At 36.5% G+C, this 26,977-nt stretch overlaps 2 protein-coding genes across 5 annotated transcripts; both read right to left on the bottom strand.

The window, feature by feature from the left end:
• Nucleotides 1-830: 830 nt before the first annotated feature.
• On the bottom strand, nucleotides 831-14,734 carry axo (axotactin). Of its 4 annotated transcripts, none has more exons than XM_066390584.1 (31): nucleotides 14,301-14,734; nucleotides 10,515-10,758; nucleotides 10,296-10,464; nucleotides 10,026-10,245; nucleotides 9,841-9,976; nucleotides 9,508-9,792; nucleotides 9,043-9,189; nucleotides 8,734-8,985; nucleotides 7,371-7,636; nucleotides 7,019-7,323; nucleotides 6,703-6,962; nucleotides 6,457-6,625; nucleotides 6,221-6,400; nucleotides 5,872-5,984; nucleotides 5,708-5,812; nucleotides 5,478-5,651; nucleotides 5,198-5,423; nucleotides 4,889-5,139; nucleotides 4,628-4,837; nucleotides 4,357-4,572; nucleotides 4,185-4,301; nucleotides 4,046-4,126; nucleotides 3,845-3,988; nucleotides 3,370-3,514; nucleotides 2,994-3,310; nucleotides 2,756-2,940; nucleotides 2,437-2,703; nucleotides 2,198-2,381; nucleotides 1,998-2,143; nucleotides 1,440-1,515; nucleotides 831-1,386 (listed from the first exon to the last, which is right to left on the bottom strand). In XM_066390584.1, exons 1-31 carry the CDS (start codon nucleotides 14,304-14,306, stop codon nucleotides 1,154-1,156), a joined length of 5,829 nt encoding a protein of 1,942 aa, XP_066246681.1. In that variant the 5' UTR covers nucleotides 14,307-14,734; the 3' UTR covers nucleotides 831-1,153. The 4 variants fall into 4 exon arrangements, with proteins under 4 accessions (XP_066246681.1, XP_066246680.1, XP_066246683.1 ...); XM_066390583.1 differs by having other exon boundaries at nucleotides 1,917-2,143; XM_066390586.1 differs by lacking the exons at nucleotides 831-1,386; nucleotides 1,440-1,515 and adding an exon at nucleotides 1,537-1,830 and having other exon boundaries at nucleotides 14,301-14,733.
• A 340-nt stretch (nucleotides 14,735-15,074) lies between these two features.
• LOC136409285 (nuclear transcription factor Y subunit beta-like) lies at nucleotides 15,075-18,358 on the bottom strand. The gene is made up of 3 exons (XM_066390695.1): nucleotides 17,676-18,358; nucleotides 15,621-15,949; nucleotides 15,075-15,568 (listed from the first exon to the last, which is right to left on the bottom strand). Exons 1-3 carry the CDS (start codon nucleotides 18,356-18,358, stop codon nucleotides 15,075-15,077), a joined length of 1,506 nt encoding a protein of 501 aa, XP_066246792.1.
• Between the last annotated feature and the right edge of the window lie 8,619 nt (nucleotides 18,359-26,977).

Below are 26,977 nucleotides of genomic sequence, written 5' to 3' on the forward strand. Positions count from 1 at the left end.
TAAGACCGCACCTACTAGAGAGGATCATTTATATTGATGTTACGTCGAGCTTGGCTTCAGCGTTGTTGATATATGATAATTTTAGTCCCATAGGTTAAAGGACCGTGAAGATATGAAATAAAACCAAAAATAAAATTTAAACTTTAACACCCTGTATCTTTGTTAGTATCAACTTTCGGAATACAACAATTGCGCTGGATCTTAATATTTTGATGATAGAAATCAGCCGTTGCTCTTCGACCCATTATTTTTGGGACACCATATATTTACGGTTATTTTCAGTTTTTTAGACATTTTAGATTGTAGGATTATGGCACACTTAAAGTTTAGAAAAATTCATGCAACTTTTAAACGAAGTTCGGCATGATTCGTAAAAAATTGTTAAAATTCCTAATCGCCGTCATCATTATAACCCTTTTTTCTGTTGTATATTTGTATTTATTTTAATATATTACATTTGTCTTTGTAGATATTAAATGTTCAAAATTCAAAATGTAATAAAAGAGATTTTTTAAAACGTAGGCGAAAGTTGATGGCAATTAAATCATCAAATATTCGTCTTATACGTTAATCCAACTTGTACTTTTAGTACAGAAGTGTAATTCTACCAAATTTACAATGAAAGTTTAAATTAAGTTGTTTTGAATTTTAAGTTGGCACGATAGAATTTACCCACTGAATAGAATTCCCTCTTAAAGCCGAGCCGCTAAACGGACTTAACAGCTTTTAGTTGGATGAAATTAATTTAAAAATCGCCCCTTTCATGTGTTTCGTGAATTTTCAAGTTACGAGAAAACTACCCCTTAAGTAGAAGGGTTGAAAAGAGTGTAAGCTGTATCTATCAAGGTACTTCTGAATTTTAGCTGTAGTTCAGCACGATTTATTTCAATTAGAGGAAGTATGAAGGTTTATAAAAGAGGTATAAAGGAGGAATTATTTTATACGGATAGGTTTTCCCTTTTTGCAAACCTTCTGTTTGCTCTATATGTACAAGTTACCTATTTTCTAAGAAACAGTAAACAAGATCATTTTTATCACTCAACAATGTAAAAGCACAAAACAACAACGTTACTTTTTTCATGAGCCCCAACTTCAATCGCACTACTCTCAACAAGAATATCTATCAAACTTCTAATAATAACATTGTTCAGAGTCAATCAATAGAAACAACACTTTCAATGCTAGATCTGTTCTTGTGGGGCAACTTGGGGCCCCCCAAATAGCTAAGGGGATTATCGAACTTCCTATTATGCTCCCCTACCAATAAAGGTCTGGAATTGATGGAGATTTTTGCTGGTCTGTAAATGCTCGGACCCTGCTGTTTTATTGAAATATTCTGATCCTGCTGATCAGACAGTGATTCTTCCAACAACCTTTCAATTTTGGCTAAAATTGCGTTTTAAGGGAGATTAAATGAAGTTTGTTGAGTTGATACTTACATGGCTCCGGGACTGCAATGCTAACAGGACGTTGCTGCTGCGGTTCCATAGAATTGAAAACTCCGTTTTTCAGTAACTAAATTTGTTCAAATCAGTTAATGGTAGTTTAAACCCAATGTATCTCTCCCAACACCTTTATTACAACTCCCTTTTACCCAACAGCAATCACACGTTTGAACATTACACTGACTTAATCTATGTGTAAATTTTTTATTGATTTTTTAGCAAATGATTATGAATCACATAACACAAAGTGTAACACAAAAAGCCCCTTTCAGACACTGCTACTTGATTCTTCGATCATGTAAGGCAGTGTTGTAGCCATGGGATGAATATTCGGAGGGGGTAGTTTGGAGCCCCTGCGGGATGGTGGTGTTGGAGGTCGTATTTCCTGTTTGGTTAAAATGCGTGCTTAAATAGGAGGGTTATGAATTTCCCAGATGAAGCATGAAGCAGCATAGTTAAAGCCATGCTTACCAAAGAACCTCTGTCAGCCAAAGTGACTTCGCTAATAGAGCTTATCGGAGCCATGCCTAGAAGGTTACCGCGACTACTTACAAGGTCAGGTACTTCATCGTCTTCTTCGTCGTCGAAATCTTCATAATTTTCTTCTTCATTTGCGTTCTCTTCATCTTCCTCCAACATCGGACTTAAGATTTCTGATGTTACATCCGGAGTGTCCCAAGTCAACTCACTTGCGCTGTCTACGAATGAAGAATCTTAACGATTTGTAGAAGCACTCAAAAATATTAACAAACCCCTGAAACTAATTCTTTTTTGCCTCTCTCTTCTGCTGTCACTCTTCTTAAGGGGATTCAAAGGTACTTCTTCAGGAATAGGTATTTCTTTTTCAAAACCTGCAGTAATTTTGGTAGTGCCATTGGTTTGTTCCGCATTGTGTACTTTTCCATTCGGTTGTTTTGTTGGTTCTAAATCAGCAGGCTATAAATATTCAAATTAAAACTCTTTAATATCAAAGAATGTGGAGCATGTTTACAGGCTTATTGTTATCCTGAAGCATCAAAGCTGCCTGTTGCTTGGATAGTAATATACCGGCATCAGTCTCAAATTCCTTTCTTTGTTTGTAATTTTTATTGGTTCTGTAGACGTCGTAGCTAATGCAAATTAGCACCAAAACAAAGAACGAAGCTAGAATTATTATTATTAAATGTTCAACGTTGTCTTCTTCTACTGAGTCAGTGGCATAGAAAGAAGTGTAAAGGACTCTTTGAGGAGCGTCTTGGACCCACGTCTTGTCTTTACCCTATAAAACTGAAATAAATTTGATTATCCATGATTAGTTCCAATGCCTTTACTTGACTAATATTTAAATTTGGAGTCCCAGGAGTCTTCTCATGGACAATATCAAAATCTGCGCTGCACTGAGCGCTTCTGACTCCATGAGAATTGGAAATATTAATATTCTCAGTGCCAGTTTTGGTAAACAACATGTATTCTTCCAAAGGCTTCATTACATGCTCGTTGACTTCAATAAGAATGTCTGTAAATTATTTTATGTTTATACATTCCCAGTGAAACCTAAGGAAAACTGACTAGATAGACAGCCACTAAACTTCTTGAAAATTGCAAATCTTGGATCATTAGTCTCTTGTCCTCCAATTTGGACCTCGTTAGCTCCGGAGTCTGGAATGTTGCTGAAGGTCTGCGCAGGTATTTGTTCCATTATTGTCCGTTCCTTGTCGACCAACAATTCTGACTCGTTGAAATCTCTTTTATAGTAAACCGAATGTCTGGCTCCATTTATGAAGCTCTTCTTGTTCACTGTGGCAGAAAACACTGCTCCCTCTCTATCTTCCTGGATTATCAGATAGCCTTCCATGCTGAGACCCACCAGCAAGTAATAACTTCGACTGCAATTAATTTGATAATGATGAAATTTGTGTTTGAATTTAACTGTCGCGGATCATACTTGTTTTCTGTTTGGAGTAATAGTAGAACGGTGTTTTTCTGCCTTGCATCTTGGCTAGAGAACGCTACTTGAATTTTTACATGATCTACTGTGTCGTTTAGGATGAAGCGTCTGCTCAATATGGCCTCACCATTGAAGTCAGCTCCTAAAATTAATCATAATTTTTAAAGCTTCTTGAAACTTGCAAGAGTTTTCATTAAACGAATACTTCTTTTACATAAATCACAAATGATTTTCTTCAAAATAAATAAAAATAGATTTTTGGGAAATCCTTTTCACAGAACCTGGACCTTCCAAATGCACGAGTTGCAGGATGGAAGCTAAGAATTTTTCAAATTTCCACTAGGAGAGAGAATCTCTTTGAAACAGAATGAAAATATGTTGTCTCTAGGTTGAAGACTTCAATGAAGAGTCTCTGCCATATGACCACCCTCGATTTTATACCTAAAAACACCGTTAGATAGAACCTCTATACCTTTCTCCTCATTGCAAAACTCTCCATAGTAACTCGTATGCTCGCAGTCACAAGTATGCTCTTGGTTCCTAAAGTCCTCTATACAGGTACCTCCATTCTTGCAGGGCTCCTCATCGCACTTCATGTTGCAGTTTGCAATTACACCTGCAAGTTCAACCCAATTTCACCAATTTTTCATGTCTAAAAAAAACCTTCACCAACCTTTCCTGGTCTGATTAATCTTCGTTGGAAGGTCGATGAGAGTATCTCCTATTTGAAAGCCTCTGAAGCAACCCACGTAGCCTAAATTAAAAAATTCGCACATTTGCAATATTTACGTCATTTGGTTCCAGTAACTTACCAGGAAGGTCTGTGAGGTCATCAGATACCTTCAATAGGGTTTCGATGTCGTAACCTCCAACATACAATTGGAAGTATTCAGTTGGAGGAGCTGGTGGTCTTTGAGGAGCTAAAACTTCTGCGAAAAAGTAGATCAGGTTGATATGGAGTTGGTTATTTAATGTTGATAAAACCTTTGTCGGGATTTGTCCAAGGTTTGTTGGAATAGACCTCCAAGAGCTTAATCCCAAGAGGTATAGAGCTATTTCTGTCATTCACGAACATAGTGGTCTTATTTGCCTCCCTGACTATGGCAATTTGCACTGGTTTACTAGAGTTTAAATCCTTGAATGGTACTGTTATATTGTAGATTTGGTTCTCACGATTAAACAAGTATTCCACTTTTCTTCCTTCAAATATCATTTTTTAGTGATGATTTCTTCATGTAAAGCCCTCAAATATTACCTTCAATAATGTGCAAATGCACGAAGTTGTTCAGATGGTCGTTTGCATAAAATACTAAAGAATAATTATCATAAGTCCGCAAATTCACCAAAATCCTCTTCTTGAAGATATCGCTCAGCACTGCCTTCTCCTCTTCAGTGTCATTAGTGAAGTAGTTTTTGTGAATGTACGACTCACTTTGAGTAAATGTTACTGCATTGATGTTTATGTCTAAAATGAGTTTTCTAAGTTGAGAGTTTTTGGAGTAAATGTAGGACCTACTGGTCTCGCAGTATTGCCCTTTGTAGGCCCAGGGGTTGGGGCAAATGCACTCAAAAGTGCTCCACAGCTCCTTACATTGGGCCTTGTTTTTGCATGGGTTAGGCACGCATGAAGGTTTGCAGTCCTTGATAATTTCACTTAAATGAACACTCATGTAACTGTAAATGTCTAAAACTTCGTCGTTTACTACCAGCCCTCGAAAACACCCAATTAACCCTTGATGAACCGAAGTTCTTGGGTCCGACAAGTCGCTGAAATTTCACCCTAACTGTAATATATCTACTAAAATGCAATTTTTGTTAATATTACAAGGGGGCTCCTCCGATGAACATTGACCCTTCAAAAGGCCCGAATTCCTCCTCGGGCTTTAAATCCACCATTTGGTAGTCTTCGTTAATCATGAATCTAACATGATATTTATTGTAGTCGATCCAGAGTTTGTGCCATTCACCCCCATTGAGGCGTCTTCCAGAATCAATCACCAATTCCTTCGAAACTCCAGTGTTCAAAGTAAAATTGAATGTGAGTTGAAAATCTGGGTTGTTTACGAAAAATACATAAAAATTTCATTTTTAAAATGTAGTTTTACCGCTGGTAAGAGCCACCATGAAACTAGGATAATTGGGTCTGATTGGTGGTTGGTAAAGCAAAATGGCCTTCTTGCCTGTTGTTCTAAAGGAGAAGGCCAGATCTCCTTTCCTCCATCCAGGCACCTCAATGTAAGATTGACTGGTAGTGAATGTAACCACGTACCTTTGGGTGTCTAGAAATTCATAGAGCTTAGAGCACCTTTTAAGCTATTGCGCGAAGAAGACATACTAGTTTCGACACACTCCAGAGGCCCCAAAGTGATTCTTCCCAAAGCATCCTGGGGCAAATCGGATTGCTGTAGGAAGTACATTTCTGTAATACCCAAACTGTCGGCTAAAAGAAGTTATTTCGGATTAGAAAAAAAATGATAACGATGAAAATTCAGTTATCACCAGTAGTAAAATAGCCATCATCAGTGTTCCATTTGTCGTCTGAGACATTATCGCAGTTGCACCATTGGTTGGGAGTCTCGCATTTGTGAGTGATTGAGCAGGGACAAGTACCTCTAAAGAATAAGGAAATTGACTTTTTCAAGATAGAATCAAAGATACATTGGAGGGTATCCATTAGCACTTTTTCCGTCAGTAGCTATAATTTTTAGAATTTTTTGGTTTCACTCTTTAAACTGTGTTGATTGTGAACGAAATGGTATTCAGAAACAAACGAGTGATGGTAGAAAAATAAGACTTTCAAATTTATTTTCCTACCTCGGGATAGCTAGATAGGGTAGCTATTCCTTACCTTTTAACATCCCCTATAAAATCTACAGTCTGATTAGCAGAAGACATGAACCAAGTAGTAGAATGCAGTTCCAAGGGCGCCTTGAAGCAGTCGTACTTAATATACTGGCTGCAATTTAAGGAATGAGACACCAGTTCTTGAAGCATCTCTGCATTGAATTCTCGGTATTTGATGCTAAAGCTAGAAAATAGTCGCTGGTTTAATGAAGAGTGCTAATAAAGCCATTAAAGGACTACCTGAAGTCTTGTTCAGATGGCGATCTAACATCCATTTGACTGGGTAAATTGTGCTCCACAATAGTCTTAGTGGATTCTTCGATGCTCTGGAACTCGCATCTCACATGAGCTGGAGGAAACCTTCCGTTTCCATCGATGTCGATGAGGTAAACGTCCGGTTTAGTGTATCCTAGAAGAAACATCAAGGAAAGAAAATACCCTAATGGAAGAATAGAAAAAAAGAAACAGAGAAGGTTAGAAACCAACCTAATAACGCTAGTTCTTCGCAGGTTTTTCTGTAGAAGGCAAAATGGCAGTTAGTTCCAATGTAACCAGTATTAGTACAGTCACAGGTCAGTCTGTTCTCTTTCACCGAGCATTTTCCCCCATGCTCACAAGTATTAGGTCTTTGACAAGCATCTACAAATCTACAGTCATCCAGCATTACTTCTCCTACTACTCTTTCGGTTTGCAGGACATTGCGTGGTTCCAATTGAACTCCATTCACTTCAATATCGCGCATACACCTATAAAATATCTCTTATAACTTTCACCGTGTGATCTACAGCGCATTTTTCTCTACCCCACTAGACCTGCATTGCTCCTAGATCCAGCAGCGATCTTGATCTTATCCCCGACTGCAAATTTCAGATCAGAAATTTTCTCAGTTTTTCCTTTTCTATCGATGCTAACTGTGATATCTCCATCGAAATAAGTTACATTTAAGAAGTGCCAAATTCCCGGGGTTTTCTTGACGCTGATCAAATGAGTGGCGTTTTTGACGCTATCCAGAAGCTCAAAGCGTACCTCATCGTTGACCACCCTGACTTCCCAGTAAAGGCCTGTTTGAGCCTCGCTTGAGGCTATCACACTCAAATTACTGCTAGCCTGAAAGTCACTATAGCACTATTGCCATAAATGATCAAAAAGTGTACCTTGAAGTGGAAGCTGAGGCTCAAAGAATCCACATGGTCATTATGCCACCAAATGTGGCTCGCAGAAAATGGAAAGGTTATGGGGATGATCTGGACATCACTTTCGAAGAATTCAGGCCTCAAAATGCCGATATAGTGCACTTTAGGGTTGCTCTTATGGAGCTCATAGATAATGGATATATCGTTGTAGAAGACGTATTTGAGGGAGCCAACGAAGTTGTTTGTGGACTTGAGGCCGGTTTTCTTCTGCAATTCTGGACCTCCACCTAACAAAAGCTTTATTTGTTAGTTAATTTTATTCTTGCATTAACTGCAGTACTATGTGCTCAATCAATTTAAATCTAAATAAAAAGAGTAGCAACTCTAAAAAACTTTAAAAATTCACGGATGGTTTATGATAGACATTAAACTATGCGAAATAACACACCACAGTTAAGACTCTATTTATGTTGATATATAGGATGTCTGGAAATAACGTTTAAATATTTTGAGAGATGATTGTAAAATTTAAAAAAATCTTATAAACATATCCCAAAAGTTGCTTCTCGAAGAGGCTAGAATCCATTAAAGGGAGAACTCTGAAGATGGCTTTTTTGCAATATTTTCGAAACAGTTTGCGCTAAAATTGTGAAATTCAGTATACTATAATAAGTTGGAATAGGAAAACTTTTTTTGTGTTAATAATTGCAAATTTTATTCAGGGGCGTTAGATGCAGGGGATTCTAGGTAAATGTTGCCCTAACTTTTTTGTTTGTGACATTTTTTAATTTTTGAAATCAAATTACTGAATCTCAAACATCTTTAAATAAAAAAAATCCGTTATTTCATTTCGTTAGGATAAACCGTTAGTCGGAAAAATGAGTTTTTACAAACCGATGCACGATTACCTAAATGTTGGTGTACTTTTGGACAGGTTTTGCCTGATTGTGAGTATAGAAGGATATGACACATCGCCCTTGAGGCTTGATTTAAATTGTTAAATTGTAATTAGACCTCCAAATTGAGAAATTCTCATTAAGTGCCTTCCGTAACTCAGTTTTATGAGGTTCCTCATGAGTCCTCATCGTAATTGCGCGATAAAATCGCAAATTAAGAGGCCTCTAAAATAATATATATCTGGTTACCTACGCATCAATCATATAATGATTTGGCACAATTTAAATGGAAAATTGCGTTTAAACTTAAATTCCAAATTGAGGGCAATGTCCCTATTAAAACGATCTTCAGCATAAATTCCCGAGAAGGTTGACGATTTATTGGAGGCTTTGGTAACTTGGAGTACTCTGAACAACCAGAGTTCAAGTTAAAAATCAACTCTTTTCAAATAACGTGTATGAATTTTGGTATCCAAGAGTTTACTAACCGATATAAATTTCTGGATCAATATAAAGCAGAGGATTTCCAGTGATGTTGATGGTCTTAATCTCATCGTTCAAAATCACGTGGACCTTCTCATGCTCGTGGAATATAGTCAAGTTGTTCCACTCATGCAATTTAAATTCAGGGGTTTTGCCCATGATAATGGACACTGGATGATTGCCTCCAAAATCCATGACTACATACACCGATTCATTAAAGATTGAAGCTGCGATGTAATGGTCTATTCCTTGGTCCCCTAAAGAAGCAGTATTTTACTCTGTTAAAACGTGGTTAATCTTAGGAATTTAGGTACCTCCAGCTGCATATAGAAGGGCGGAATTGTCAAACCTGGTTTTAAACATCATGGAGAATCTTGTGACTGAAGAATGAACCCGGTCTTTCCAGTCATAAACTCTGTAGGAAACGTAAGAAGAACCTCGTAAGGTTAGAATAGTTGCAGCTGAAATTGCCACAATGACCTTATTAGTATTACAAATTATTGGTTAAATTAAACGTAGGTACCAAGAGAATTTTTGTACCAAATTTCGCCGACCCTAAGATCCAGAGAATCCTCAGTTCTCAGGATTTTCTGGATATTCAAACTTCATAAGGGTTTTTCCATTAAGCGCATTAATTGTTACGAAACTCCTATTTTAGAGTATTTTTTTATTTAAATTTTTAGAGTATTTTAGTTAAAATTTTAGAGTATTTGGTACCCAAATTGCTTGATATACGTGTTGTTTGGTTGCTAAATTGATGTTTAGATGAATTTCCTTACTGTAAATGTCGCAAAACTCTCCTTCGTATTTGGTACCAAAACAATCGCAGGTTCTAGTGTAGTAATGATTAACGCACCTCGAACCTCTAAAGCAAAGATTTTCGGAAGTTAAGCATATGTTTTTGCACCCCTCTTGGACGTTCTCATGTTTGGTAGCAATCAAAGGGGAAATTTGCAGTAGATCCGAAGCAGATTTCCCAGTGTTAAGCACCACATCTTTGATGCAGCCCACAAAGGACTCTATGATGTACTTCACTCCATGCAACCTCTCTTCAGAGCTCAAACCTAAGGTGCACTATTAATAGGGTCATTCTAAAGCAGGTGCCAGCCTACCTCCAATCAGAATCACTGAGGTCACGTTAGCGGTGACCCCATAGTTGTTTTCAGTGTCCAGCCCTTTAAGATCAGTGTCATCCCTTAAATCATCCACTGTTGCTAATAATTTAGCAGCATGTACGTCTATTCGAACCTAACAAAAAGGAACTCGTGCCAGCCTAGTAGCGGGTGTTAATACTTACAGTAACAGCATGCCATTGATCGTTGTTCAAACCCCTGCCAACAGTTAATGCTGTAGAATGCTTGCCATAGACGTGCACTACCTTGAGCTGACCCTGCTGCACTATAATATAAAGAGCATAGGGCTGTAGGGACACACCATGGGGCACTTTGACGTTGTGGTAGACCAGAAGCCCATGAGGCAGTCTGGTGCGGAATTGAAAGGAGATTTGCCGACAGAGCCTAAACATTGTTTATTCGAAATTAAAAAATCGTTAGTGTTAATAACGAACCTCAGCTGGAAGGTTTGAATGATATCTCCATCGATTTGAATAAAAGTGTTCGATTGAGCAAACATAAAGGTATTTTCAGAACCATTTTCCAAAAAAGTCAGTTTCGGCCCCCTTTTCTCTCTGGGTATCACAGACACGTTTCTAGCTAATGCAGTCTCATTTTTTATTTCTAAATGTTGAGAAATATGTAACAGTGGTATCTAATAGAGAATTACCAACCTGAACTAACGAAACATTTCTCTATACACTGCTTCTCACTATCAAATCTATTCTTATCGTTGCCGCCGCATCCGCCCCATATAAAGGTAATGCATTCCCTTTGTTCATGGTCGAAAGCCCATTTGAAAATGTTGCGATTGCAGGGGCCCTTTTCTGGGTTACCAGGGCAGTGTTCCTGGTGGGTCAGTTCAGGTCGGGCGAATGCTGATGAAAGGAGGGCCAAAACTAAAACGTGGTTGATCATCTAAAGGAAAGTTTAAAATTAAATTTATTGAATTTGAATTTAAGTCAGTTTACGGGAAATGCAGGGAAAGGTGCGCATTTTTGATATAAAAATTATACCACATTATAACATGGAGGTGCTGTTGGTGGATCACAAGACTTATGATTTCAAAAACTATTTTTAGACTGGTTTTAGATTTTTTATACTGGAACTCATAGGTGGAAATGGCCTATTTGGGTACTAATAAATGTGTAAAATGGTTCATTCTCGGAAGAATTGTACAAATGTCTTTTTTTAATCGTCAAATCTGGCTACGCCGCATCACTGCTTCTCTAATTTTTAAGTTCTAAACATCACTATTTTTGGTGGCCACCATGGAATTTTTTATAGTGAAATTCATTGATGCCGATAGCCTAATTCAGTCGTAACCATATGCAGATTTTCCATTCTATTAAGGTCGTGTAAAATCGCCTTTTCGATCGTTCAAATGCTGCCCTGTTGCGTCACTATTTCTCAACTTTTCAACTTGTAAATTTCACTAGCTTGGTAAAGGACTATAGATTTTTATACCAAAGTTGAACGGCCCGGGTGGCCTTTTATTGTCCTAACAAATTCGTTAAGTTTTCTATTCTTCAAAGGTCTTCTAAGTGAGCCATGCCATGTCTTCGTTTACGACTCTACTGCTTCACTGCTTCTTTACCTAGCAAGCCACGTTTTTCATTGCTTTAGCACCACACTATAGCGATTTTCAGTCTGAAACACTCAGTGAATAAGAAAAATTTTCACCTTTTTATCGCCTCGTTCCCATTAGCATTAATTATTCCACTGAGGATGGCACAACCATTATTTCCATATGCCCATCCATAGATCTACGTTATCCATTTATTAATTAGATGTTGATAGGCGTATCTAGACTATTTTATCCTTTTAAAATATGTTAATTGGCTTTCCTGTTAGGAATAAATTGCCAAGTAGAAAACTACATAGCAATTCAATATTTGTTTAACAAATTTATCGAATCCCATTAGTTTTGATGATGAAGGCAAAATCAATTTCTTAACTTGATGCGTTCGCAATACGACTTTATGAAATTATGATAATTTACCAGCCGATACACTGAAGCAAGAAAAAGTCCATAGTTCATGTAGGTGTAGTTGAATGTTTCATTAGAAGCTTCGCAAAGGTTTCTAAAATGTGCATGAATATAAATCGCATAAATATCTTCAAACATTCACAACAGTGTCACCGACGATGGTTATCAGTTGACACCAGTGTGACCAATATTAATTTGTGGCACCGTGTATACGAGCTTAAAACTAAATAAAGTAAATATGGTAAATTATGATCGTTATAAATAATGGGGACAAATTACGGTGGATTAACCGGAAGCTTGCGTCACCGACGTCTATAACGAAGACAATTTGCTCTAATCCGAGGACCCCGAGGGCCCTGTTGAGACAGTTTAATTTTTCTTAATGGTCGTTTTATTATTTTTGATGCCATTTGATGGGTGCGAGGAATGCACGAGTCGAGCCGGTCCCAAGTGCCAAAGACTGAAGGAAATGTGTTCAATAAATGTCGCAATTCACGGAAAAACCAAAAATACAAATTTGCAATTCTAATAAGAATTATTAATGTTTCCATTACGGAATATGTTCTCAATCACAAATTAGGTAAGGTAAAAATGTAATGCAAAAATGCTAAATTTGGATGGTGTTTCAGTTCACTTTCGAATAAAATCTATGAAATCTTTGAACCTTTTAGATGTATTAAATAATTTATACTTTCCTTAGTTTTAATAGATGCGCTTTAATCCCACAGATATTGTTGATTAACCCACTTTTTGGTCTCTTCATCAATTTCGGCACGCTAGATTTTTTTGCAAATTTCAGTAAAACTGACTTTTTTAATTATTTGGTGTTTGATTTTTCGGAACGCGTTCTTCATGACCTCAAATAATTTACCTCCAAATTCTAATTTTAGGGATAGTTTTAAATCATCTGATTTTTCATTACCTATACAATATGAATATTTTTATGATTTTTTTGTTTGGGAATTCCAGTATAGCTGCTTTTTGCGTGATTTTGATTTATATAATTTAAAGAACACTAAGGTTTTTCTAATGATGCGTTATTGATAAAATATCTTTAAGACCTGGCAAAAATTTTATTATTACATACTATGCAAAGCATTTCATAATATAACATGCCGACTTTTATCTAATTTTTTCAAAATGATTCGTAACACGTGTGGAATTAAAGTAATCAATTAATGACTGGCTCTTCCCGTGACATTTTTGCATCCTTCTCTCCTCCCTACTCGTTTAGTATACGAATTCCTACATACGTGCTTTTTATCACAAATTCGTGTTAGCTACATCCCAGTTACGTTTGCCAAATTATCTCATTTTGTATTCTTAAGTAAACAGACATTTTTCATTCCGCTGTTTACATACTCACCTATATTGCAATTTTTGGAGTGCAAATGTAATCAAAAAATCAAACAACTTAAAATTTTTATGTGCTCATAGATATCAAGACGAGATATTATTCGGCGGCTAATTGCTCAATTTTGTCCAAATCTACAGTGCGAAATATTTTCCAGAAAGTTTAAGTATTTTTTTGCTCCGAGATTCGGTTGAAAATGTCATACAGAGTGCGGAAAAACGTTTAAAAATTGTGAGTTAACGGCACAAATTGCGAAAAAATATGAGAAAATGTGAAGATTTTGAAAAAATTGAACATATGTATAAAACGTTAAAAGATTAAAAAATCAGTCGGTTCTGGAATTTTCAAATTTTCAATAAACCCCCTAAAAAATCCCTTGGGTTGTGTACTTCCCAGATTTCAAAACGTCCATATAATCAGTGGACTCTCGATTTCCTCAATATTAAAACCTTATCAAAAGCCCACCTGATTTTTTACTTTTTAAATTTCAAAATATCCCTGCAGTATAAGTTGTCCATTTTTGAGTAAGTAGTAAGCACTCAAGCAGTAATTGATCGATAGGTAAGTTTCCTCAATTAGCATTTAGAAAGATGATTTTCTGAATTGCTGAGTAACCAGAAGGACCCTTGCCAAAGATGCTGATTTGGTTATCATCTTTTGGAATGTAAAAAAATAGCGGGTGAAAGCAGGAGGGACCTAAATGAATTCGAATCACCCACCTCAATTATTCCATAGTACTCACAGAGCGGCTCATTACATGTCCAATGCATATACAAACACACGCACAAAAATTATACAATTTCGAAAATTTCAGCTTTAAGTCACTATTACCAGTACTATTTAGTAATTCTTGTCTGACCGCCAACGAGAAAACCCGCCATCCAATTAGTTCCAATTTACAAGTTTTGTATGCATTATCAAATTATGTTGTTAGTGGAAACTGACCGTGGCATCACATGATGCCGGTAAATACCAGGTGAATCACCGCATCTGCAAAAATATCGCTACCTATTCATAAAAAAAAGATTTTTTTTGGTCAATGAAAAAGTACTACTGGACATCTTGCTGTTGACTATACGGACTATAGGAACGTTATCATTGATGTAATTTATTTACCATCATCTTTCTGTTCTCCTTGAACACCACCACCACTACGCCCCAGTTAACTCAACCATGAACCACATATAAATTAAACAAAAAGCGCACTAGCTGATGTTATTGATCCTATCACAAAATGGCATTATTACACCAATTTTAATTAAATTATTTATAGTCGAAAAATTAAAAAGTGCACGTGCTAAGGAACATCTCCAACAGACGAAACAGCGACGGATACTGTGTTTAGTTTACAATTTTATTATTAATGATTCTTTCCTTGATATCTGCCTAAGGTTACGTTTGTCGACTTAATATGATAAGTGGTGATCTCGTGTGTAGAGATGTGCGCATGTGTTCGATATAAAATAATTGTTTTATAAATAACCATACGAAATAAAAGGTTTAAACTGGTGGAGGAAACAACCAAGAAAATAAATACCCAAAGGCGTAGAAGTTTCGGTGGCAAGTATCTTTTGGACATCGGCTATTTCAATTCAAAGCGAAAGTTGCTCATCAAAAATCACGATGGCTTTACCTGATTCAAAAATACTTAGTAAGCGCACAAGAGAAAAACATAATTATTATCCTGATGAAATCCTCATGTACAATATTCGTTTATTTTCATTCCTTAAATTAAAATACTATTGCTGCTACCTACTAAGAAAAAACTACATAAAATATTGCACTTAAAAGTATCACATAATAATTGTTTAAATACCATAAAATTAGATTTTGGGACATTCAAATTACTCCAGGTACACAATTTAAATTCTAACTTTAACCGTCTAAGCCCTATGCCCTCTTCTTCGTCTTCTTCTTCTCCGTACCGCTCTCCGTGGTGGAAGGAAAGGCTGCGTTCTCATAAGCAGTGATAACGTTTTCTTCAGAGGTGCTCCTCTGCTCGCTCTCCTCAACGTTATCGGGCTGCTGGTAGAAGTATTTGGGCATCGCCCCCCTCCTAACAAAATACCGGACCATTTGGTCGTAATCGATGTTCTGATAGTTGAAGCTAGTTTCAGCTGCAGGGCTGTCTTGAGTGTTGTAGTAGTCCCGCTTCACTGAGTCGGGGTAGTAGCTTCCAGATGGAGGAGATGACCCTTGGTCAGGATAATCCTGCTCTAGATTGTTTTGCTGGTTTTCAGAGTATTTAATATGGTTCGTATACGGGTTGTATATAGACTGTTCCGATTCTTCCACTTCAACTTTAGCAATATTTTCTGGGACTTGGATTTTGATCGTCTTGATTTCTTTAGTAGATTCTTCACTTTCAGGAGTTCTCACAGTGCCTACAAAGAAAAACCATCAATCAACCAAATAATAGTGGACAAAATAACTCACCAGCATCTGTTTTGAACACCACCCTTGTATGTGAATTGCTAGGATAGTTCTCATTGGTCAGCAACTTCGGACCAGCGACATAAGGTTGTTGGTAGTACTGTTGATATTGCTGCTCCTCGCCTGAAGAATAGTACTGTCTTGGAACTTCCTGATTATAGCCTGGTTGCTGCTCTTGGCCGTAACCAGATTGCTGAGTTTCCTGCTGGTAATACTGGTAAGAGGGTTGTTCGCTGCTGTAGCTATTTTCAGTTGTGGGTTGAACGTAGTAGAACTGCGGCTGTGCTGGTTGGGATTTGGTGGTCGGCGTTTGAGGGGTGGGAGACTGGTACCTGAGGGTCCAACATTAACACACTTAGATTAAGAAGTGGGCGTCGAGGAATGTGAAAGAAATAGAAAGGGACTGTAAAGGTAGAGGCGTAGAAATGCGTAGCTAGGGTTATGTTAAAAATGTGGAGTAGTAAATTTTCGAATTTTGAGATCTTGCGAGATAAGGGCATTCGCGAAGGTTCATTAAACAACAATGCGAAAAAGCAAAATAAATGGAAAGTGATAAACATTTTTATAATCCGCGCAGAAAGCGCAAGTTAAATGTTGCCCTAAAATTAAGCAGAAGAGCTCGGCAATAAAAATTGCTATGTGTGAATTATTTTGAATTAATGAGGTTAGTTCTCATCAATGAAAACGTTAATTTTAATACGGACACGTAAGCGCAATTCAAATTACGGGGACTTACGGAAATAATACGTCCATGTCTTTTTCCTTAAAGTAGACAAGCCCAGTTTCAAAATTGATTTTTAGGCACGTAAAATAATCCGGATTCATACCGTATAAATTTTTAACAACATAGCGGACAATGATGAGTTATAGAAAAACTCCGTCATCTATCACTCTCTCAACTAAGCTTCATTTAATAACTTTAATGTATTAATCGAATGGTGGGAGACATTAAAGGAAAAGGGATCGCATTCACGCCCCAAGCCATTAAATTAATGGGCAGGATAAACAAAAAAAAAACGTAATAAATGAGATACGTAAAAATAAACAAGCACGTAATGAAAAATCAATTTCTTTTTATCCGATTTGCTAATAGAATAAAATTACGTTCTTTCACATAAGAGAAATTGATTTTAAGAAAACTTATAGACGTAAATTTGAACGTACTCTGTGAAGAGATACCTCAATTCCGTATACGTAAGAATACGGATGCGCGGGAAGAAATTACGGAATCTTGAAAATCTTCACATAAGACTAGGAGGAGATATAATATTAATCAGGAGAGCCGGAGAAATAAATGTACGTTTAATTAGCGACTTCTAAAACACGGGTAGGTATGCAAATGAAATAAATGCGCGCTCGGAAAAGACACTAAATATATGCGAACTTGAAGATATGCAAATAAGTTGATTACACGTTAGTGCGAGACGTATTAATATAATTAAGCAAAATGTAAATATGTGGAAAAAGATAAATAAAATATGGTCTCATATGAATAATTAAAATTATGTGAAAGTGAAAACGTTAATGTAGGCATCTCGATAAAGTCAATATCATGGACCCGAAATACATTTTTTACGCGCAGTCCGAAAAATGAATTAAATTTTCAAGAATTTAAAATACGTCATGTGAAAAGTTACGATTACGGAAATTTGAAAAGTATAAAACTGGTTCAAATGTTGCTTAAAAAAATTAATTTAGATACGTAGCCTTGCACATCCTGTATATTATAAATTTACGAGAATTTCGATGAGTGTAGATATATTAAATGTATGAAGATGAATGAAACACACAAAAAATAAAATACAGGCTAATAAGGGCGAATCATCACAAAAATCTGAAAATGGAAGAATAAATGTACAGATCAACCACATGGACAGCGACACTACAGATTCGACAAGATTCGTAAGAAAAATCGAGCTTCCGGAATCCTACTACAGACATTATGGTTAAATTAACCTAAATTCTTCAAACTTTAGTAACTCAATAACCACGTCGCCATGGTTTTCAAGCAACTTATGATCACAAACCATAAATCCCCCTATTTATCCGAGTACGCACCTGAATTCATACTTGAGAGGAGCCGGCTCTATCTGCACCCCATTGCCACTATTATACCCAGAATACTGACTATTGGGCGTTTGATAGTAATTATTCTGCCTCTGTTGGTACTGCTGTTGCGGCTTCTGGTACTGAACACGAGGTAACTGATAGTTGGTGTACTCGCTACTAGACGGGGGCGAGTAGCTGCTTTCCACGCTCTGAGGGGGCTGTAGTGCCTTAATATAGTGCAGCAATAGTGACTGAATGTTGACTGAGTTGATAGATTTAGCAAAGGGATGGCTTTTTGGAAGATTCGCGTGGATGGTCGAATCTTTCAATTGGTCGGGGTAGATTCTCAGTACCACCACTGGTAAGGGGCTGTTATTTTGCTCTAATCCCGGAATGTTTGAGAGACTTGGGCTGAGACCTCCGATTTGACCTTGGGCGCTTAAGCTCGAGTAGAGAGTAGTTCCAGGTTTAAGGGCAGACTGAGGCAGTTGTTCGGTGATGGATGGAAGGGTGTATTGGACAGCTTTCTGGACGTTAATTTCAGAATTCTTGGAAGACGAAAAGATCTTTGAGGAATCGCCACGATAAGGGGGAATGTCGTGCTGCGAGTATTTGTAAATTTCATATCGAGGCTTCTCGTAACTGTCTAAAATAAAATTACAACTAATATAACCGTTAATGTAAATATTCATGTGTCGTGCACAGTGAAAGTTTACTTTATTATCATTTAAATCCTGCCTTTAGGAATTCTGCAAATAATCTTTTACAATGCAATTTATTCTCTGCATCATTTTATTTACTTACTATAGCCGTAGCCCAGAGCACTTTCGATGGTACGTTTGGACTGTTTGGAGCTAGTAGAATTCTCATTGGGATCTACGATCTCAATCGCAATGATTGCAGGTTGCGATACATCCTCTTCTGGTGCTACTGTGGTCGTTTTCGAATACTTCTTTTTAGCGGATTTGGCGGATAGAGATGGCAAAGAAGCTGCTATAAAAACCTATAAAAAAGCAATTATCCTTAACATGAGCACGATCGCTAATCGAGCTATTACTTAATGATAAATGATTACGAACAAGATACGATTTGTAGGTACGTGCCTGGCATGATCCATTAGCGCATAAAGAGGAACAATCACGTAAATTCAAAAATGATGAAAAAAATTAGCCGAGGAAGATACCATTCGATAACAGTGAAAGTGGAATTCTCCCATAGGCATGAAAATCCTCGACTTTGGTTACGTATGTTTGAAAAAGAGTATGTATTATGAAAACCGGAATCCCATGTAAGTACTTTCTTCAGCCTGTGATACCGTTTAAAAACAATGTGATCGACAGATTGGATACGAGGATGTCTTCGTCTTCATTATAATTCAGAAGATTTAAATTACGGTCAAAGTTAATCAGCAGCGACGTTCCGGTGTTAAATAGAAAGGAACGTTTCTTTGCCAAAACTAGGAGTATGGCAGTAAATCACTTTAATGAAGTTTGGTTGCTGTGAGACGATGAGGGGAATTTGAAGAATGGAGGTTTCTCACGGATTAGTCTGCCAATTAAAAAATATTACCGGATGCACTTTTATATTTATAAGGAAAAATTTGAATATTATTAAAATTAAATAACAATAATGACTAGCTGAACGTAGTTCAGCTACGTTAGTTGCTTGCTATCGAAATAGTATTACAATTATATACATTGGTTGTTCTTCTTCCAATAAATCATCTCTAATGCAGTTTGAGTAGATTAAGAACAAATTTGTGCAAATCCCGCATCACAAGTGTTAGCATTAATGCCTTGTTCAGGTTAGTCCAAAATTCTTCTGTTTTTTTTGGAACTCTTGAACATATGATTTTTTTGGAAAATATTAATGCATTATCCGTAAAGCCCTGAAACAACTTTCCTTGCATAGAATGTCTACAAATATTGGTTGATTAGGAACCGTTATGAAGAAGTGGGACAGCGATAAGAATCCAGAAGGAACAATTAGAAATAGAAGAGATCCATAGAGTAGTTTTAATAAGCCCTTTGCTCGAATTTTAAACTTTTAGACTATGAGTACTTGAATTGTTTTAATACAAAAGAGAGGTAGGAAGAGAGTGAGCTTTAGAACATTCTTCGTAAATTTTCTATCTAATGAAATCAATGTGATTTACCTTTCTACAGAGACGAACCAAGAAGACTTGCTGGAACAACTGAATAATGAGAAAAATCTCCTTATTACTTGACATATTCTAGTTAATTACCTTCTAAATCTTCTACCCACGTAATAAAGTAACATCTTTTGCCACTCTTCCCCATATGTTATTTGTTCAATTGAATTCAAAGACTCTTCGTAACTGAATGAATAGTACCAATTTCAACTTCTAAAGGAGATATAGACAATCAGATTGCAAACAGTTCACTAAAATTCATACATCTTCTAACAGAAATCATGTAAACACATGTTATAGCCACAAAAGAGAGATGTCTATAGATACTATTCAGAAGTAAATACATCACAAATATCAATGGATTGAATACATATCTACAGTTGGTCAGAGTAAGATATACTTCATCATCTATCATCAGATAATTAAATTTGAAATCGTGAATGCGCACCATCATTTCCGTTCAAATCAGGAACTTATTAAAAAAATTTCAACCTCCATTTCCCTTCAATCTTCACGGTCACTGCTCATTAGTCTTCCTGACCCTCAATGACCCTTCAGATCTTCGCAGATTTTTCCGGGGCAGTACTCTGGTCAAGAGTACCAATATGTGTAAGTGAAAGCAATAATCCGACAAGGCATTTATGCATAATATCTACCTGCAGAAAAAGAGTAGTACCGGGCCTTAGATAGCAAGGCAGGTTTAAGGTAATGATGCCGCGTGTGAAACCACAATCTTCGCTGATTTGCTTGTTCTATTGACATAATCTCGGTTTTATTGTTCGAATTACCGGTTCGGTAATTCGCAATGTTGTTATTTACGTAATAGGTACTAGTATGGAAGAATTTAATTATTGGGATGGGAATGTTGTTTCGGGGAAAGTAGAATCTGGTTTCAATGAGGAGTTGTATCTCAATTTCGATTTAAAAATAAACTAATCGTCGAATCGAAATTTATGTTTAGATTCGAGAGAAAATAATAATTATATAAACGTAAACATTTGAAAATGAGTTTTTGGTCGTGATTCTTTGAACCGCTTCGTCTCTAATACTGTAGACGAAACTTCAAGGCTGAGCAAGTTTTGAAAGAAGACATCTAGAGTTCTAAACACTTCCTTTGACTTGCTCTTTTTCTGGACTTTAACAGTTTCATTATTTTTACGAGTTTTGGCCTTAACTCTCTAAATTAGCCTCTCTCTTATATGCAGGCCCAACTGGAAGAAGCAGGAGCATTTAAGCATACTCGAAGGTAAGGTTGAAGAAAAATATGCGGATACCTTTTAAAGAGCAATACCATTGATCTGCTCCTAAAAGCAGATATTGGTATAACATTTAACTCCTACTCTAGTACACATGTGAATCCATTTAACCATAAAAGTTACCACATAAGCAGTTGGTTCTAATATAAATTAAGCAGGTAGGTACCCACCATGTTTCCCAACAATATTTTGTTTTAACAAATCTCTTAATTATTACGAAACAATAGTGGCTCACACATTAAAACTGATGCAATTTATTAACAAAACTGTAAAATTTGCCAATATTATGACCTTCGTCACATTTTTTAATGGGCTTTCTTAAATTTTTTCTTTCATCGGAAGCCGACGCTAAAAACCATATGTATACGAAGCGTTACGAAAGTACCACATTGTACTTACCAAGATTATGTAAACGGTCTTCATTTCACTTGTTTCACTCAGAATCGTCGTGAAGAGACTGTCTCTTCCGCGAAACTAACTAGAACTTTATTCAAGATGGGTGACTTCTTTAGGAAGCTGTACCCTCTCTTTGTTAAGTGCGTTCGAACGAAAGAACCTCAGTGTCATGAAGAATTGGAGATCATATATAAACTGGTTCTTTAGATGAAATGGGGAGAATTTAAAGTAGAAAAAAAATCGTCGAAACTTGGTATGAATGGATAAGGCAGAAGAATTATGAATATCTAGAATCATCCTAATAGTCTTGAACATGGGAACTTTGAAGATGCAATCTTGTTATTTTAAACTTTCATTAGTTTCCTGGAGTATTTTTAAGATTCTGATTTGCAGTATATTTGATCATTCAAGATAGGAAATTGTATTCAAAATATGCTAAATCTCTACCTTCTAAAGAACTAGAACTCGCGTTTTTAGAGAAGACCAAAAGCACCCATTGGGGCGGCAAGGGAAATCTCCTAATAAGTAGTCAGACGAGGATAAACCAACAAGTTCATGGCATCCAGCTAATTATGAATACACCATTTATTACTTTTGAAAGCATACTCACTCATACAATCTAGTTTAGAAAAAAATCACTAATGCTTCTTGCATCCAAAATTGCATTAATGCATATTACCTTAAAATTCTTTACTTCAAGGTAATTTATTATTATTTCATTTTTTATTCATTTATTGTGTACGCGTCTCTTCCTGCCTCTCTTTTTAACAAGGGTTTTCGTTCAAGTTTTTAATAACATTTTAATGGAAAATAGAAAATCTATTTTAGTGAGGTCTTCTCGTTCTGTCTTAATTCACAAAATCTCGAAAAAGATATCCCATATTGAAGATGGCAAAATGAATTTCTTCCCAAGAAGACAAGCTTATATGAATATTTCTGCCATTTCACTGAATTATTCGTTAAGATGCGAAAAAAGTAACGCTTAATGAATAAATCACCATATAAAAACATTAACTTTTTATTTATGTCTTGCTGAGGATTTCATTCACCACCTGTTCTGCGCTAAAAACCAGATATTTCATTATTAATTAGCAATTGGAATAATAATAGGAGACCCCGACGGAAATGTTATCGTAATGAAATTTTTGTTAAGTTTGTGAAAAAATTCTAGGAAGGTCACAAATATCAAATATAAAAAACAAAAAAAAGAACAGAAAAACTTGGTTCGTGAGATACATTTCATCAATCAATAAATTGCTTTTGCAGCAATGTAGGAGCTGATAGTAAATAGTAGTCAGACGTTTCATGTATGAATCATTTATGTTGAGGTAATATTATTTATTCTTTGATTTAGTGGTATAAGTTAAAAGTTATTGTGAGACGGGTTTTCTGGCAGCTGTTAAGACGTTCTTGCAATTTCATAGGCATTTTGCTGTAACATGCCTTACATCGACATAACCATGGCTATCGGTGTGAATCATCTTAACACGAATCCTGTTTATAAACAGATCTCTCCTAATTTTGGAATACGTGGAAATACGTTACTGCCAAAAAAGAAATGAGGCGTTAATGAGTAACTTCATGGAAATTGCCATCTCATATTATAAGTTAAATGTACGCATTTTTTCCTTAATTCTGTTTTTTTAATATTATTGGTGAAAGTTCGATTAATCGCTTAGTTTGCTTATTTTTCTTTTTTTTTGTGCAAATAAAGCAGTATTTATTTATATTTTTATTAGTGCATGAATTATTTCAAACTTTTGTAAATAAAGGATAATTAATGAGAGACAAAAGCGTTTTTAGAATACATTGAAATCCTTACATCTGGATCAGGCAATGATTGTTTAGTGCACTATGCCCACTCGTGCTTTTTCATCCCAAATTTCCTGAAATTTTTTTATGCTTTTCAGGGCAATTATTTACACCTTACATATGAGAATTTCATTTACCATATGTTATACACCGAAATCAGATATTTTATTATTTAATAACAGTTGTAACTAGAGTAATAGATGCTGACAGAAATTTCAGACATGTCAAATATGACAAGTCATGACATTTCATCATGTCAGCAAATTTCAGCGCGATTAAGTTTCTGTCAATGTCCACGAGTAAAAAATTTTACAAACAATATATAACTACATAGGATTTTTTCCATGAAATTCTCCGATTTTTAATCTGGATTATATCCAAGTGGTACGAAAGTTAACGAATGTTTTCACTGTTTGGTGCTGAAATTGAAGAACCCACTTGAAGGGAAATCTTCGATAGTTCAAATCACTAACACTGGAAGTGACTTGGGACAAAATCGTTTTGATATTGCTATGCCTATTTGGAGAATGGGTTTTGGGAACGTCCAGAACTGTCTACTCCTCTGCAAACAGGTTGTCAATGGCGGCTTTGGTGATTTGAAGGGGTAAACAACCCCGATGTGGAATTCTATGACATTGAGTATCTAACTAAGTTAACCAACATCAGTGGATGCGTTTAAGGTGCTTAATAAACACGGGCTAAATCCGAACATAACACGCTTTATTTCAAATTTAAGTTTTCCTATAAGAAACGTTCCTCCTAACACTCCTCCTCTCAGCATTCTGTTGTATGGAACGAGGAGTCTGTTCCGCAATTTTGAAAAGTGACTGAATGGTGGTGTTTGAAGCTGAAGCTTGCTGTCTCCCAGCAGCTGGACATCCTCCTTGCTGCTGAAACGTTCTCGTTATCGATGTGATTAAATGCAGTTGATAGGGAAGTCTTATTTACCTCCATAGAATTTTGCTGGCTGCTCTGCCTGAGCCTATCCCGAGCTCTTCTGCGCTCTTCGTTTGCGGTCATCGCCTTGGCGTGCCTTGGTGGAGGCATACAGGGGGTGCACGGACTCTCATAATCCAGCAATATTTCATTATCTGGAAAAATGTTGAAGCAACATTATTTTTTACAACAACATTGAGAACTTAACATGCCAACAGACTGATCATCTTCTACGGGGAACATCGTCTTATCCACCTGTCTGTGAGTGAACTCACATTCTTTAGTGATCCGTGGACTCAACGATTCTGGTAATCGGTACCCTCCAAGAAATTCATACATGTGTGGATCATCTACAACTTTAGTTATCAAAACCAAGCACTTAAGAATTTGAATTAGATACCTAACGTGATGCCTTGTCCTGTCTGCATAGTTTGGACTAAGTATTCATCGTCCTGTTCGATTTTGCAAGGTTCCCAATGTTCAACGTAACCTACAGTCTATCGTAGAAAGAAGAAACACTAAAAAATGCGAAATAACCTGGAGAATAAAGTCCTCCTGAAGATATTCTCGTCGAGTGCTCATTTTGAGGAGAAGAGGGCTGTAAAACAAATATTTCAACAAAGCACGAAAGATTCTACCAAAATTTACCCCTGAAAACTCTACATCCACGTTTTTGACTTCATTTTCCTTATCCATTGGTGTGGGATACAACTCCATGATTATTGCTTCAATATCTCTCCAAGTAGCTCGTGTCGTTTTTTCTATTTGAGCTTCAAGCTCTGGAAGGAGCTAGAGCAAATCTCACTTAGATTTTAGTCAGGTTAATTATAATTAGAATCACACCTGGCTTAGCTGTTCCATCTCCCTTTGCGATCGCCTAAATTTAACTGGTTCCTCAGGACATTCACAAAGCATGCAAGGCTGCTCATGACTTGAAGAGTGAGTCTCTCTTCGTAAAGAAGATGGCATCTGAAAGAAAAAAAGTATTTAAATTCTCTAATAAAAAACTATAAAAAAGAATACCCTCGTTTGAGGGCTTTGCCTCTGTTGCTTTACAACTTCCTCAACGTTCATCTGAGGAGTTTTACGCATGAACTGCCTAAAGTCTTCATCACCTGCAACGTCACACATTAACATCTTTGATGAGCTAAATCTCACCTTCAACAATATTTTGATAATAGGGATGTTGACGTCGGAGAATGAGTCCTCCGACGTCAGCCCCAAATCGTATGGACGTACAGAGTAGCGTGTTTTAAGCTGCCTTCATCAAAGTAAAAGGATATGTAAGATATTATCCTGTAAGTTCTTTTAATCATTTATTGCACCTAATAATGTAATAGGATTTCAGCCAAATGTCTTAAAAACTGTATCACAACAGTAAAACATTTGCCAGCCTATGTTCACTTACAAACTCCTCCCTCCTCCTGTTGGGGATTCATGCAATTTTCAGCGACCCTGGTTATGAGGGAAGTTTTGTTTTTGAGGTCTCAAAATTTTGCTCAAAACTAGAAATTTACCCGAGGAAGTCAATTTGGTGGTGTAGTTCCTGCATCAGTTCCGGTTCTAAAGAGAAGATTAATTAGGACAGAGGAATAAATCAAATAAAATCATCCATTCAGATATTTTCTGCCTTCAGCTAAATCTTCGCATGGTTGGCAAACTAGTTTATATTAAAATTTAATTCGTGAAATTTTTGTTTAGACCACATATTATATCACCTTGTTCCCAATGCCTTGGACCGTGCGTGTTTCTGCGTTTCACACCTAAAACGATTTAATTATTTAATTTTCTCATAAAATCAAGAAGATTTACCAGTGGGTTCGGATGCTTCCATGGCTTCGCAACGACCTATTCCCATTCAAAATTCATTATAAATTTCAACAAAGTTAATTCGATGCAGTACTACTTCCAAATAAATTCCTACGAACTGCATCTAGGGCCCCCACCCCATATTGATTTCCAACTGTCTTTTCATTGGTCCCAAGTACTACTTCATCAGTGCTTCCTGCCTTTCTATAATTAGGAACGTGCATTCCTAAGAGAGCAAGGAGAGAAATTTGAAAAATTAGAAATCTCGAACATTAATGATTGTAGATTTAGTAGGATTTTCAGATTTAGTAGCTGCTACAGAGATGAACGACGTTTTGAGTCAAAATTGGGATGCTTTTCTTCCGACGTTTGAGTAAATTTTCATTTCTAACAGTGAAACATACCAAGTGACCTTAACCTTCGCATCGGTTGCTCAGCTCTTTCTGGAAATGAAAAGGAAATGCGAAACTGAACGATGAAAAGCCAGGATAGAATTTACGTCTCAACTCAGTACCATAAGGACTTGGAGATGGTTTTGGACTGCGATTTCTCCTGTTCTCACTTATCTCCTGCTGAAACTCCTTCTCCAACTTTGCAAACTGATCCGAATCATCCCTTGTACTATGTTGCTGAAACCATTAATTTCTTAAGTTATTGGGAACTCAGGGAGGATTTACTCCCTGAATTTCCATTAAGTTTATTGCCTTTGATGCTGCTTTGGCAACCTTGTGAGTTTTCTCGATTACTTTCAATAAACCTCGGACTTTGCCAATTGGTTCTTTCGATCTCTTAGGTTTTTGATCAATTGGGATTTGTCTTTTGAGTTTTTTGGGAGGATACGAAGGTGACTGCCTAATTATCCGTAAATATTAACGCTAGGAAAAAGTTTCCTGACGTTTTGTACCTGTGAATTAGAAGATGATCAGTTGCTTCTGCATAAATCTTTTCGG

This window comes from Euwallacea similis, chromosome 5, assembly GCF_039881205.1.
Source record: "Euwallacea similis isolate ESF13 chromosome 5, ESF131.1, whole genome shotgun sequence".
Classification (NCBI taxonomy): Eukaryota; Metazoa; Arthropoda; class Insecta; order Coleoptera; family Curculionidae; genus Euwallacea; species Euwallacea similis.

What these genes read in the sequence shown, in the direction of transcription:
- axo (XM_066390583.1), bottom strand. An exon ending in AGAGTTTTGCGACATTTACA is followed by an intron (nt 9,190 to 9,507) that starts GTAAGGAAATTC and finishes TGGCAATTTCAG; the next exon opens with CTGCAACTATTCTAACCTTA. An exon ending in CATTGCAGTCCCGGAGCCAT is followed by an intron (nt 1,387 to 1,439) that starts GTAAGTATCAAC and finishes ACGCAATTTTAG; the next exon opens with CCAAAATTGAAAGGTTGTTG.
- LOC136409285 (XM_066390695.1), bottom strand. Translation starts at nt 18,358, where the DNA reads ATGAATATTTACATTAACGGTTATATTAGTTGTAATTTTATTTTAGAC. An exon ending in CCTCTCAAGTATGAATTCAG is followed by an intron (nt 15,950 to 17,675) that starts GTGCGTACTCGG and finishes TTGGACCCTCAG; the next exon opens with GTACCAGTCTCCCACCCCTC. An exon ending in GGTGTTCAAAACAGATGCTG is followed by an intron (nt 15,569 to 15,620) that starts GTGAGTTATTTT and finishes TTTTCTTTGTAG; the next exon opens with GCACTGTGAGAACTCCTGAA.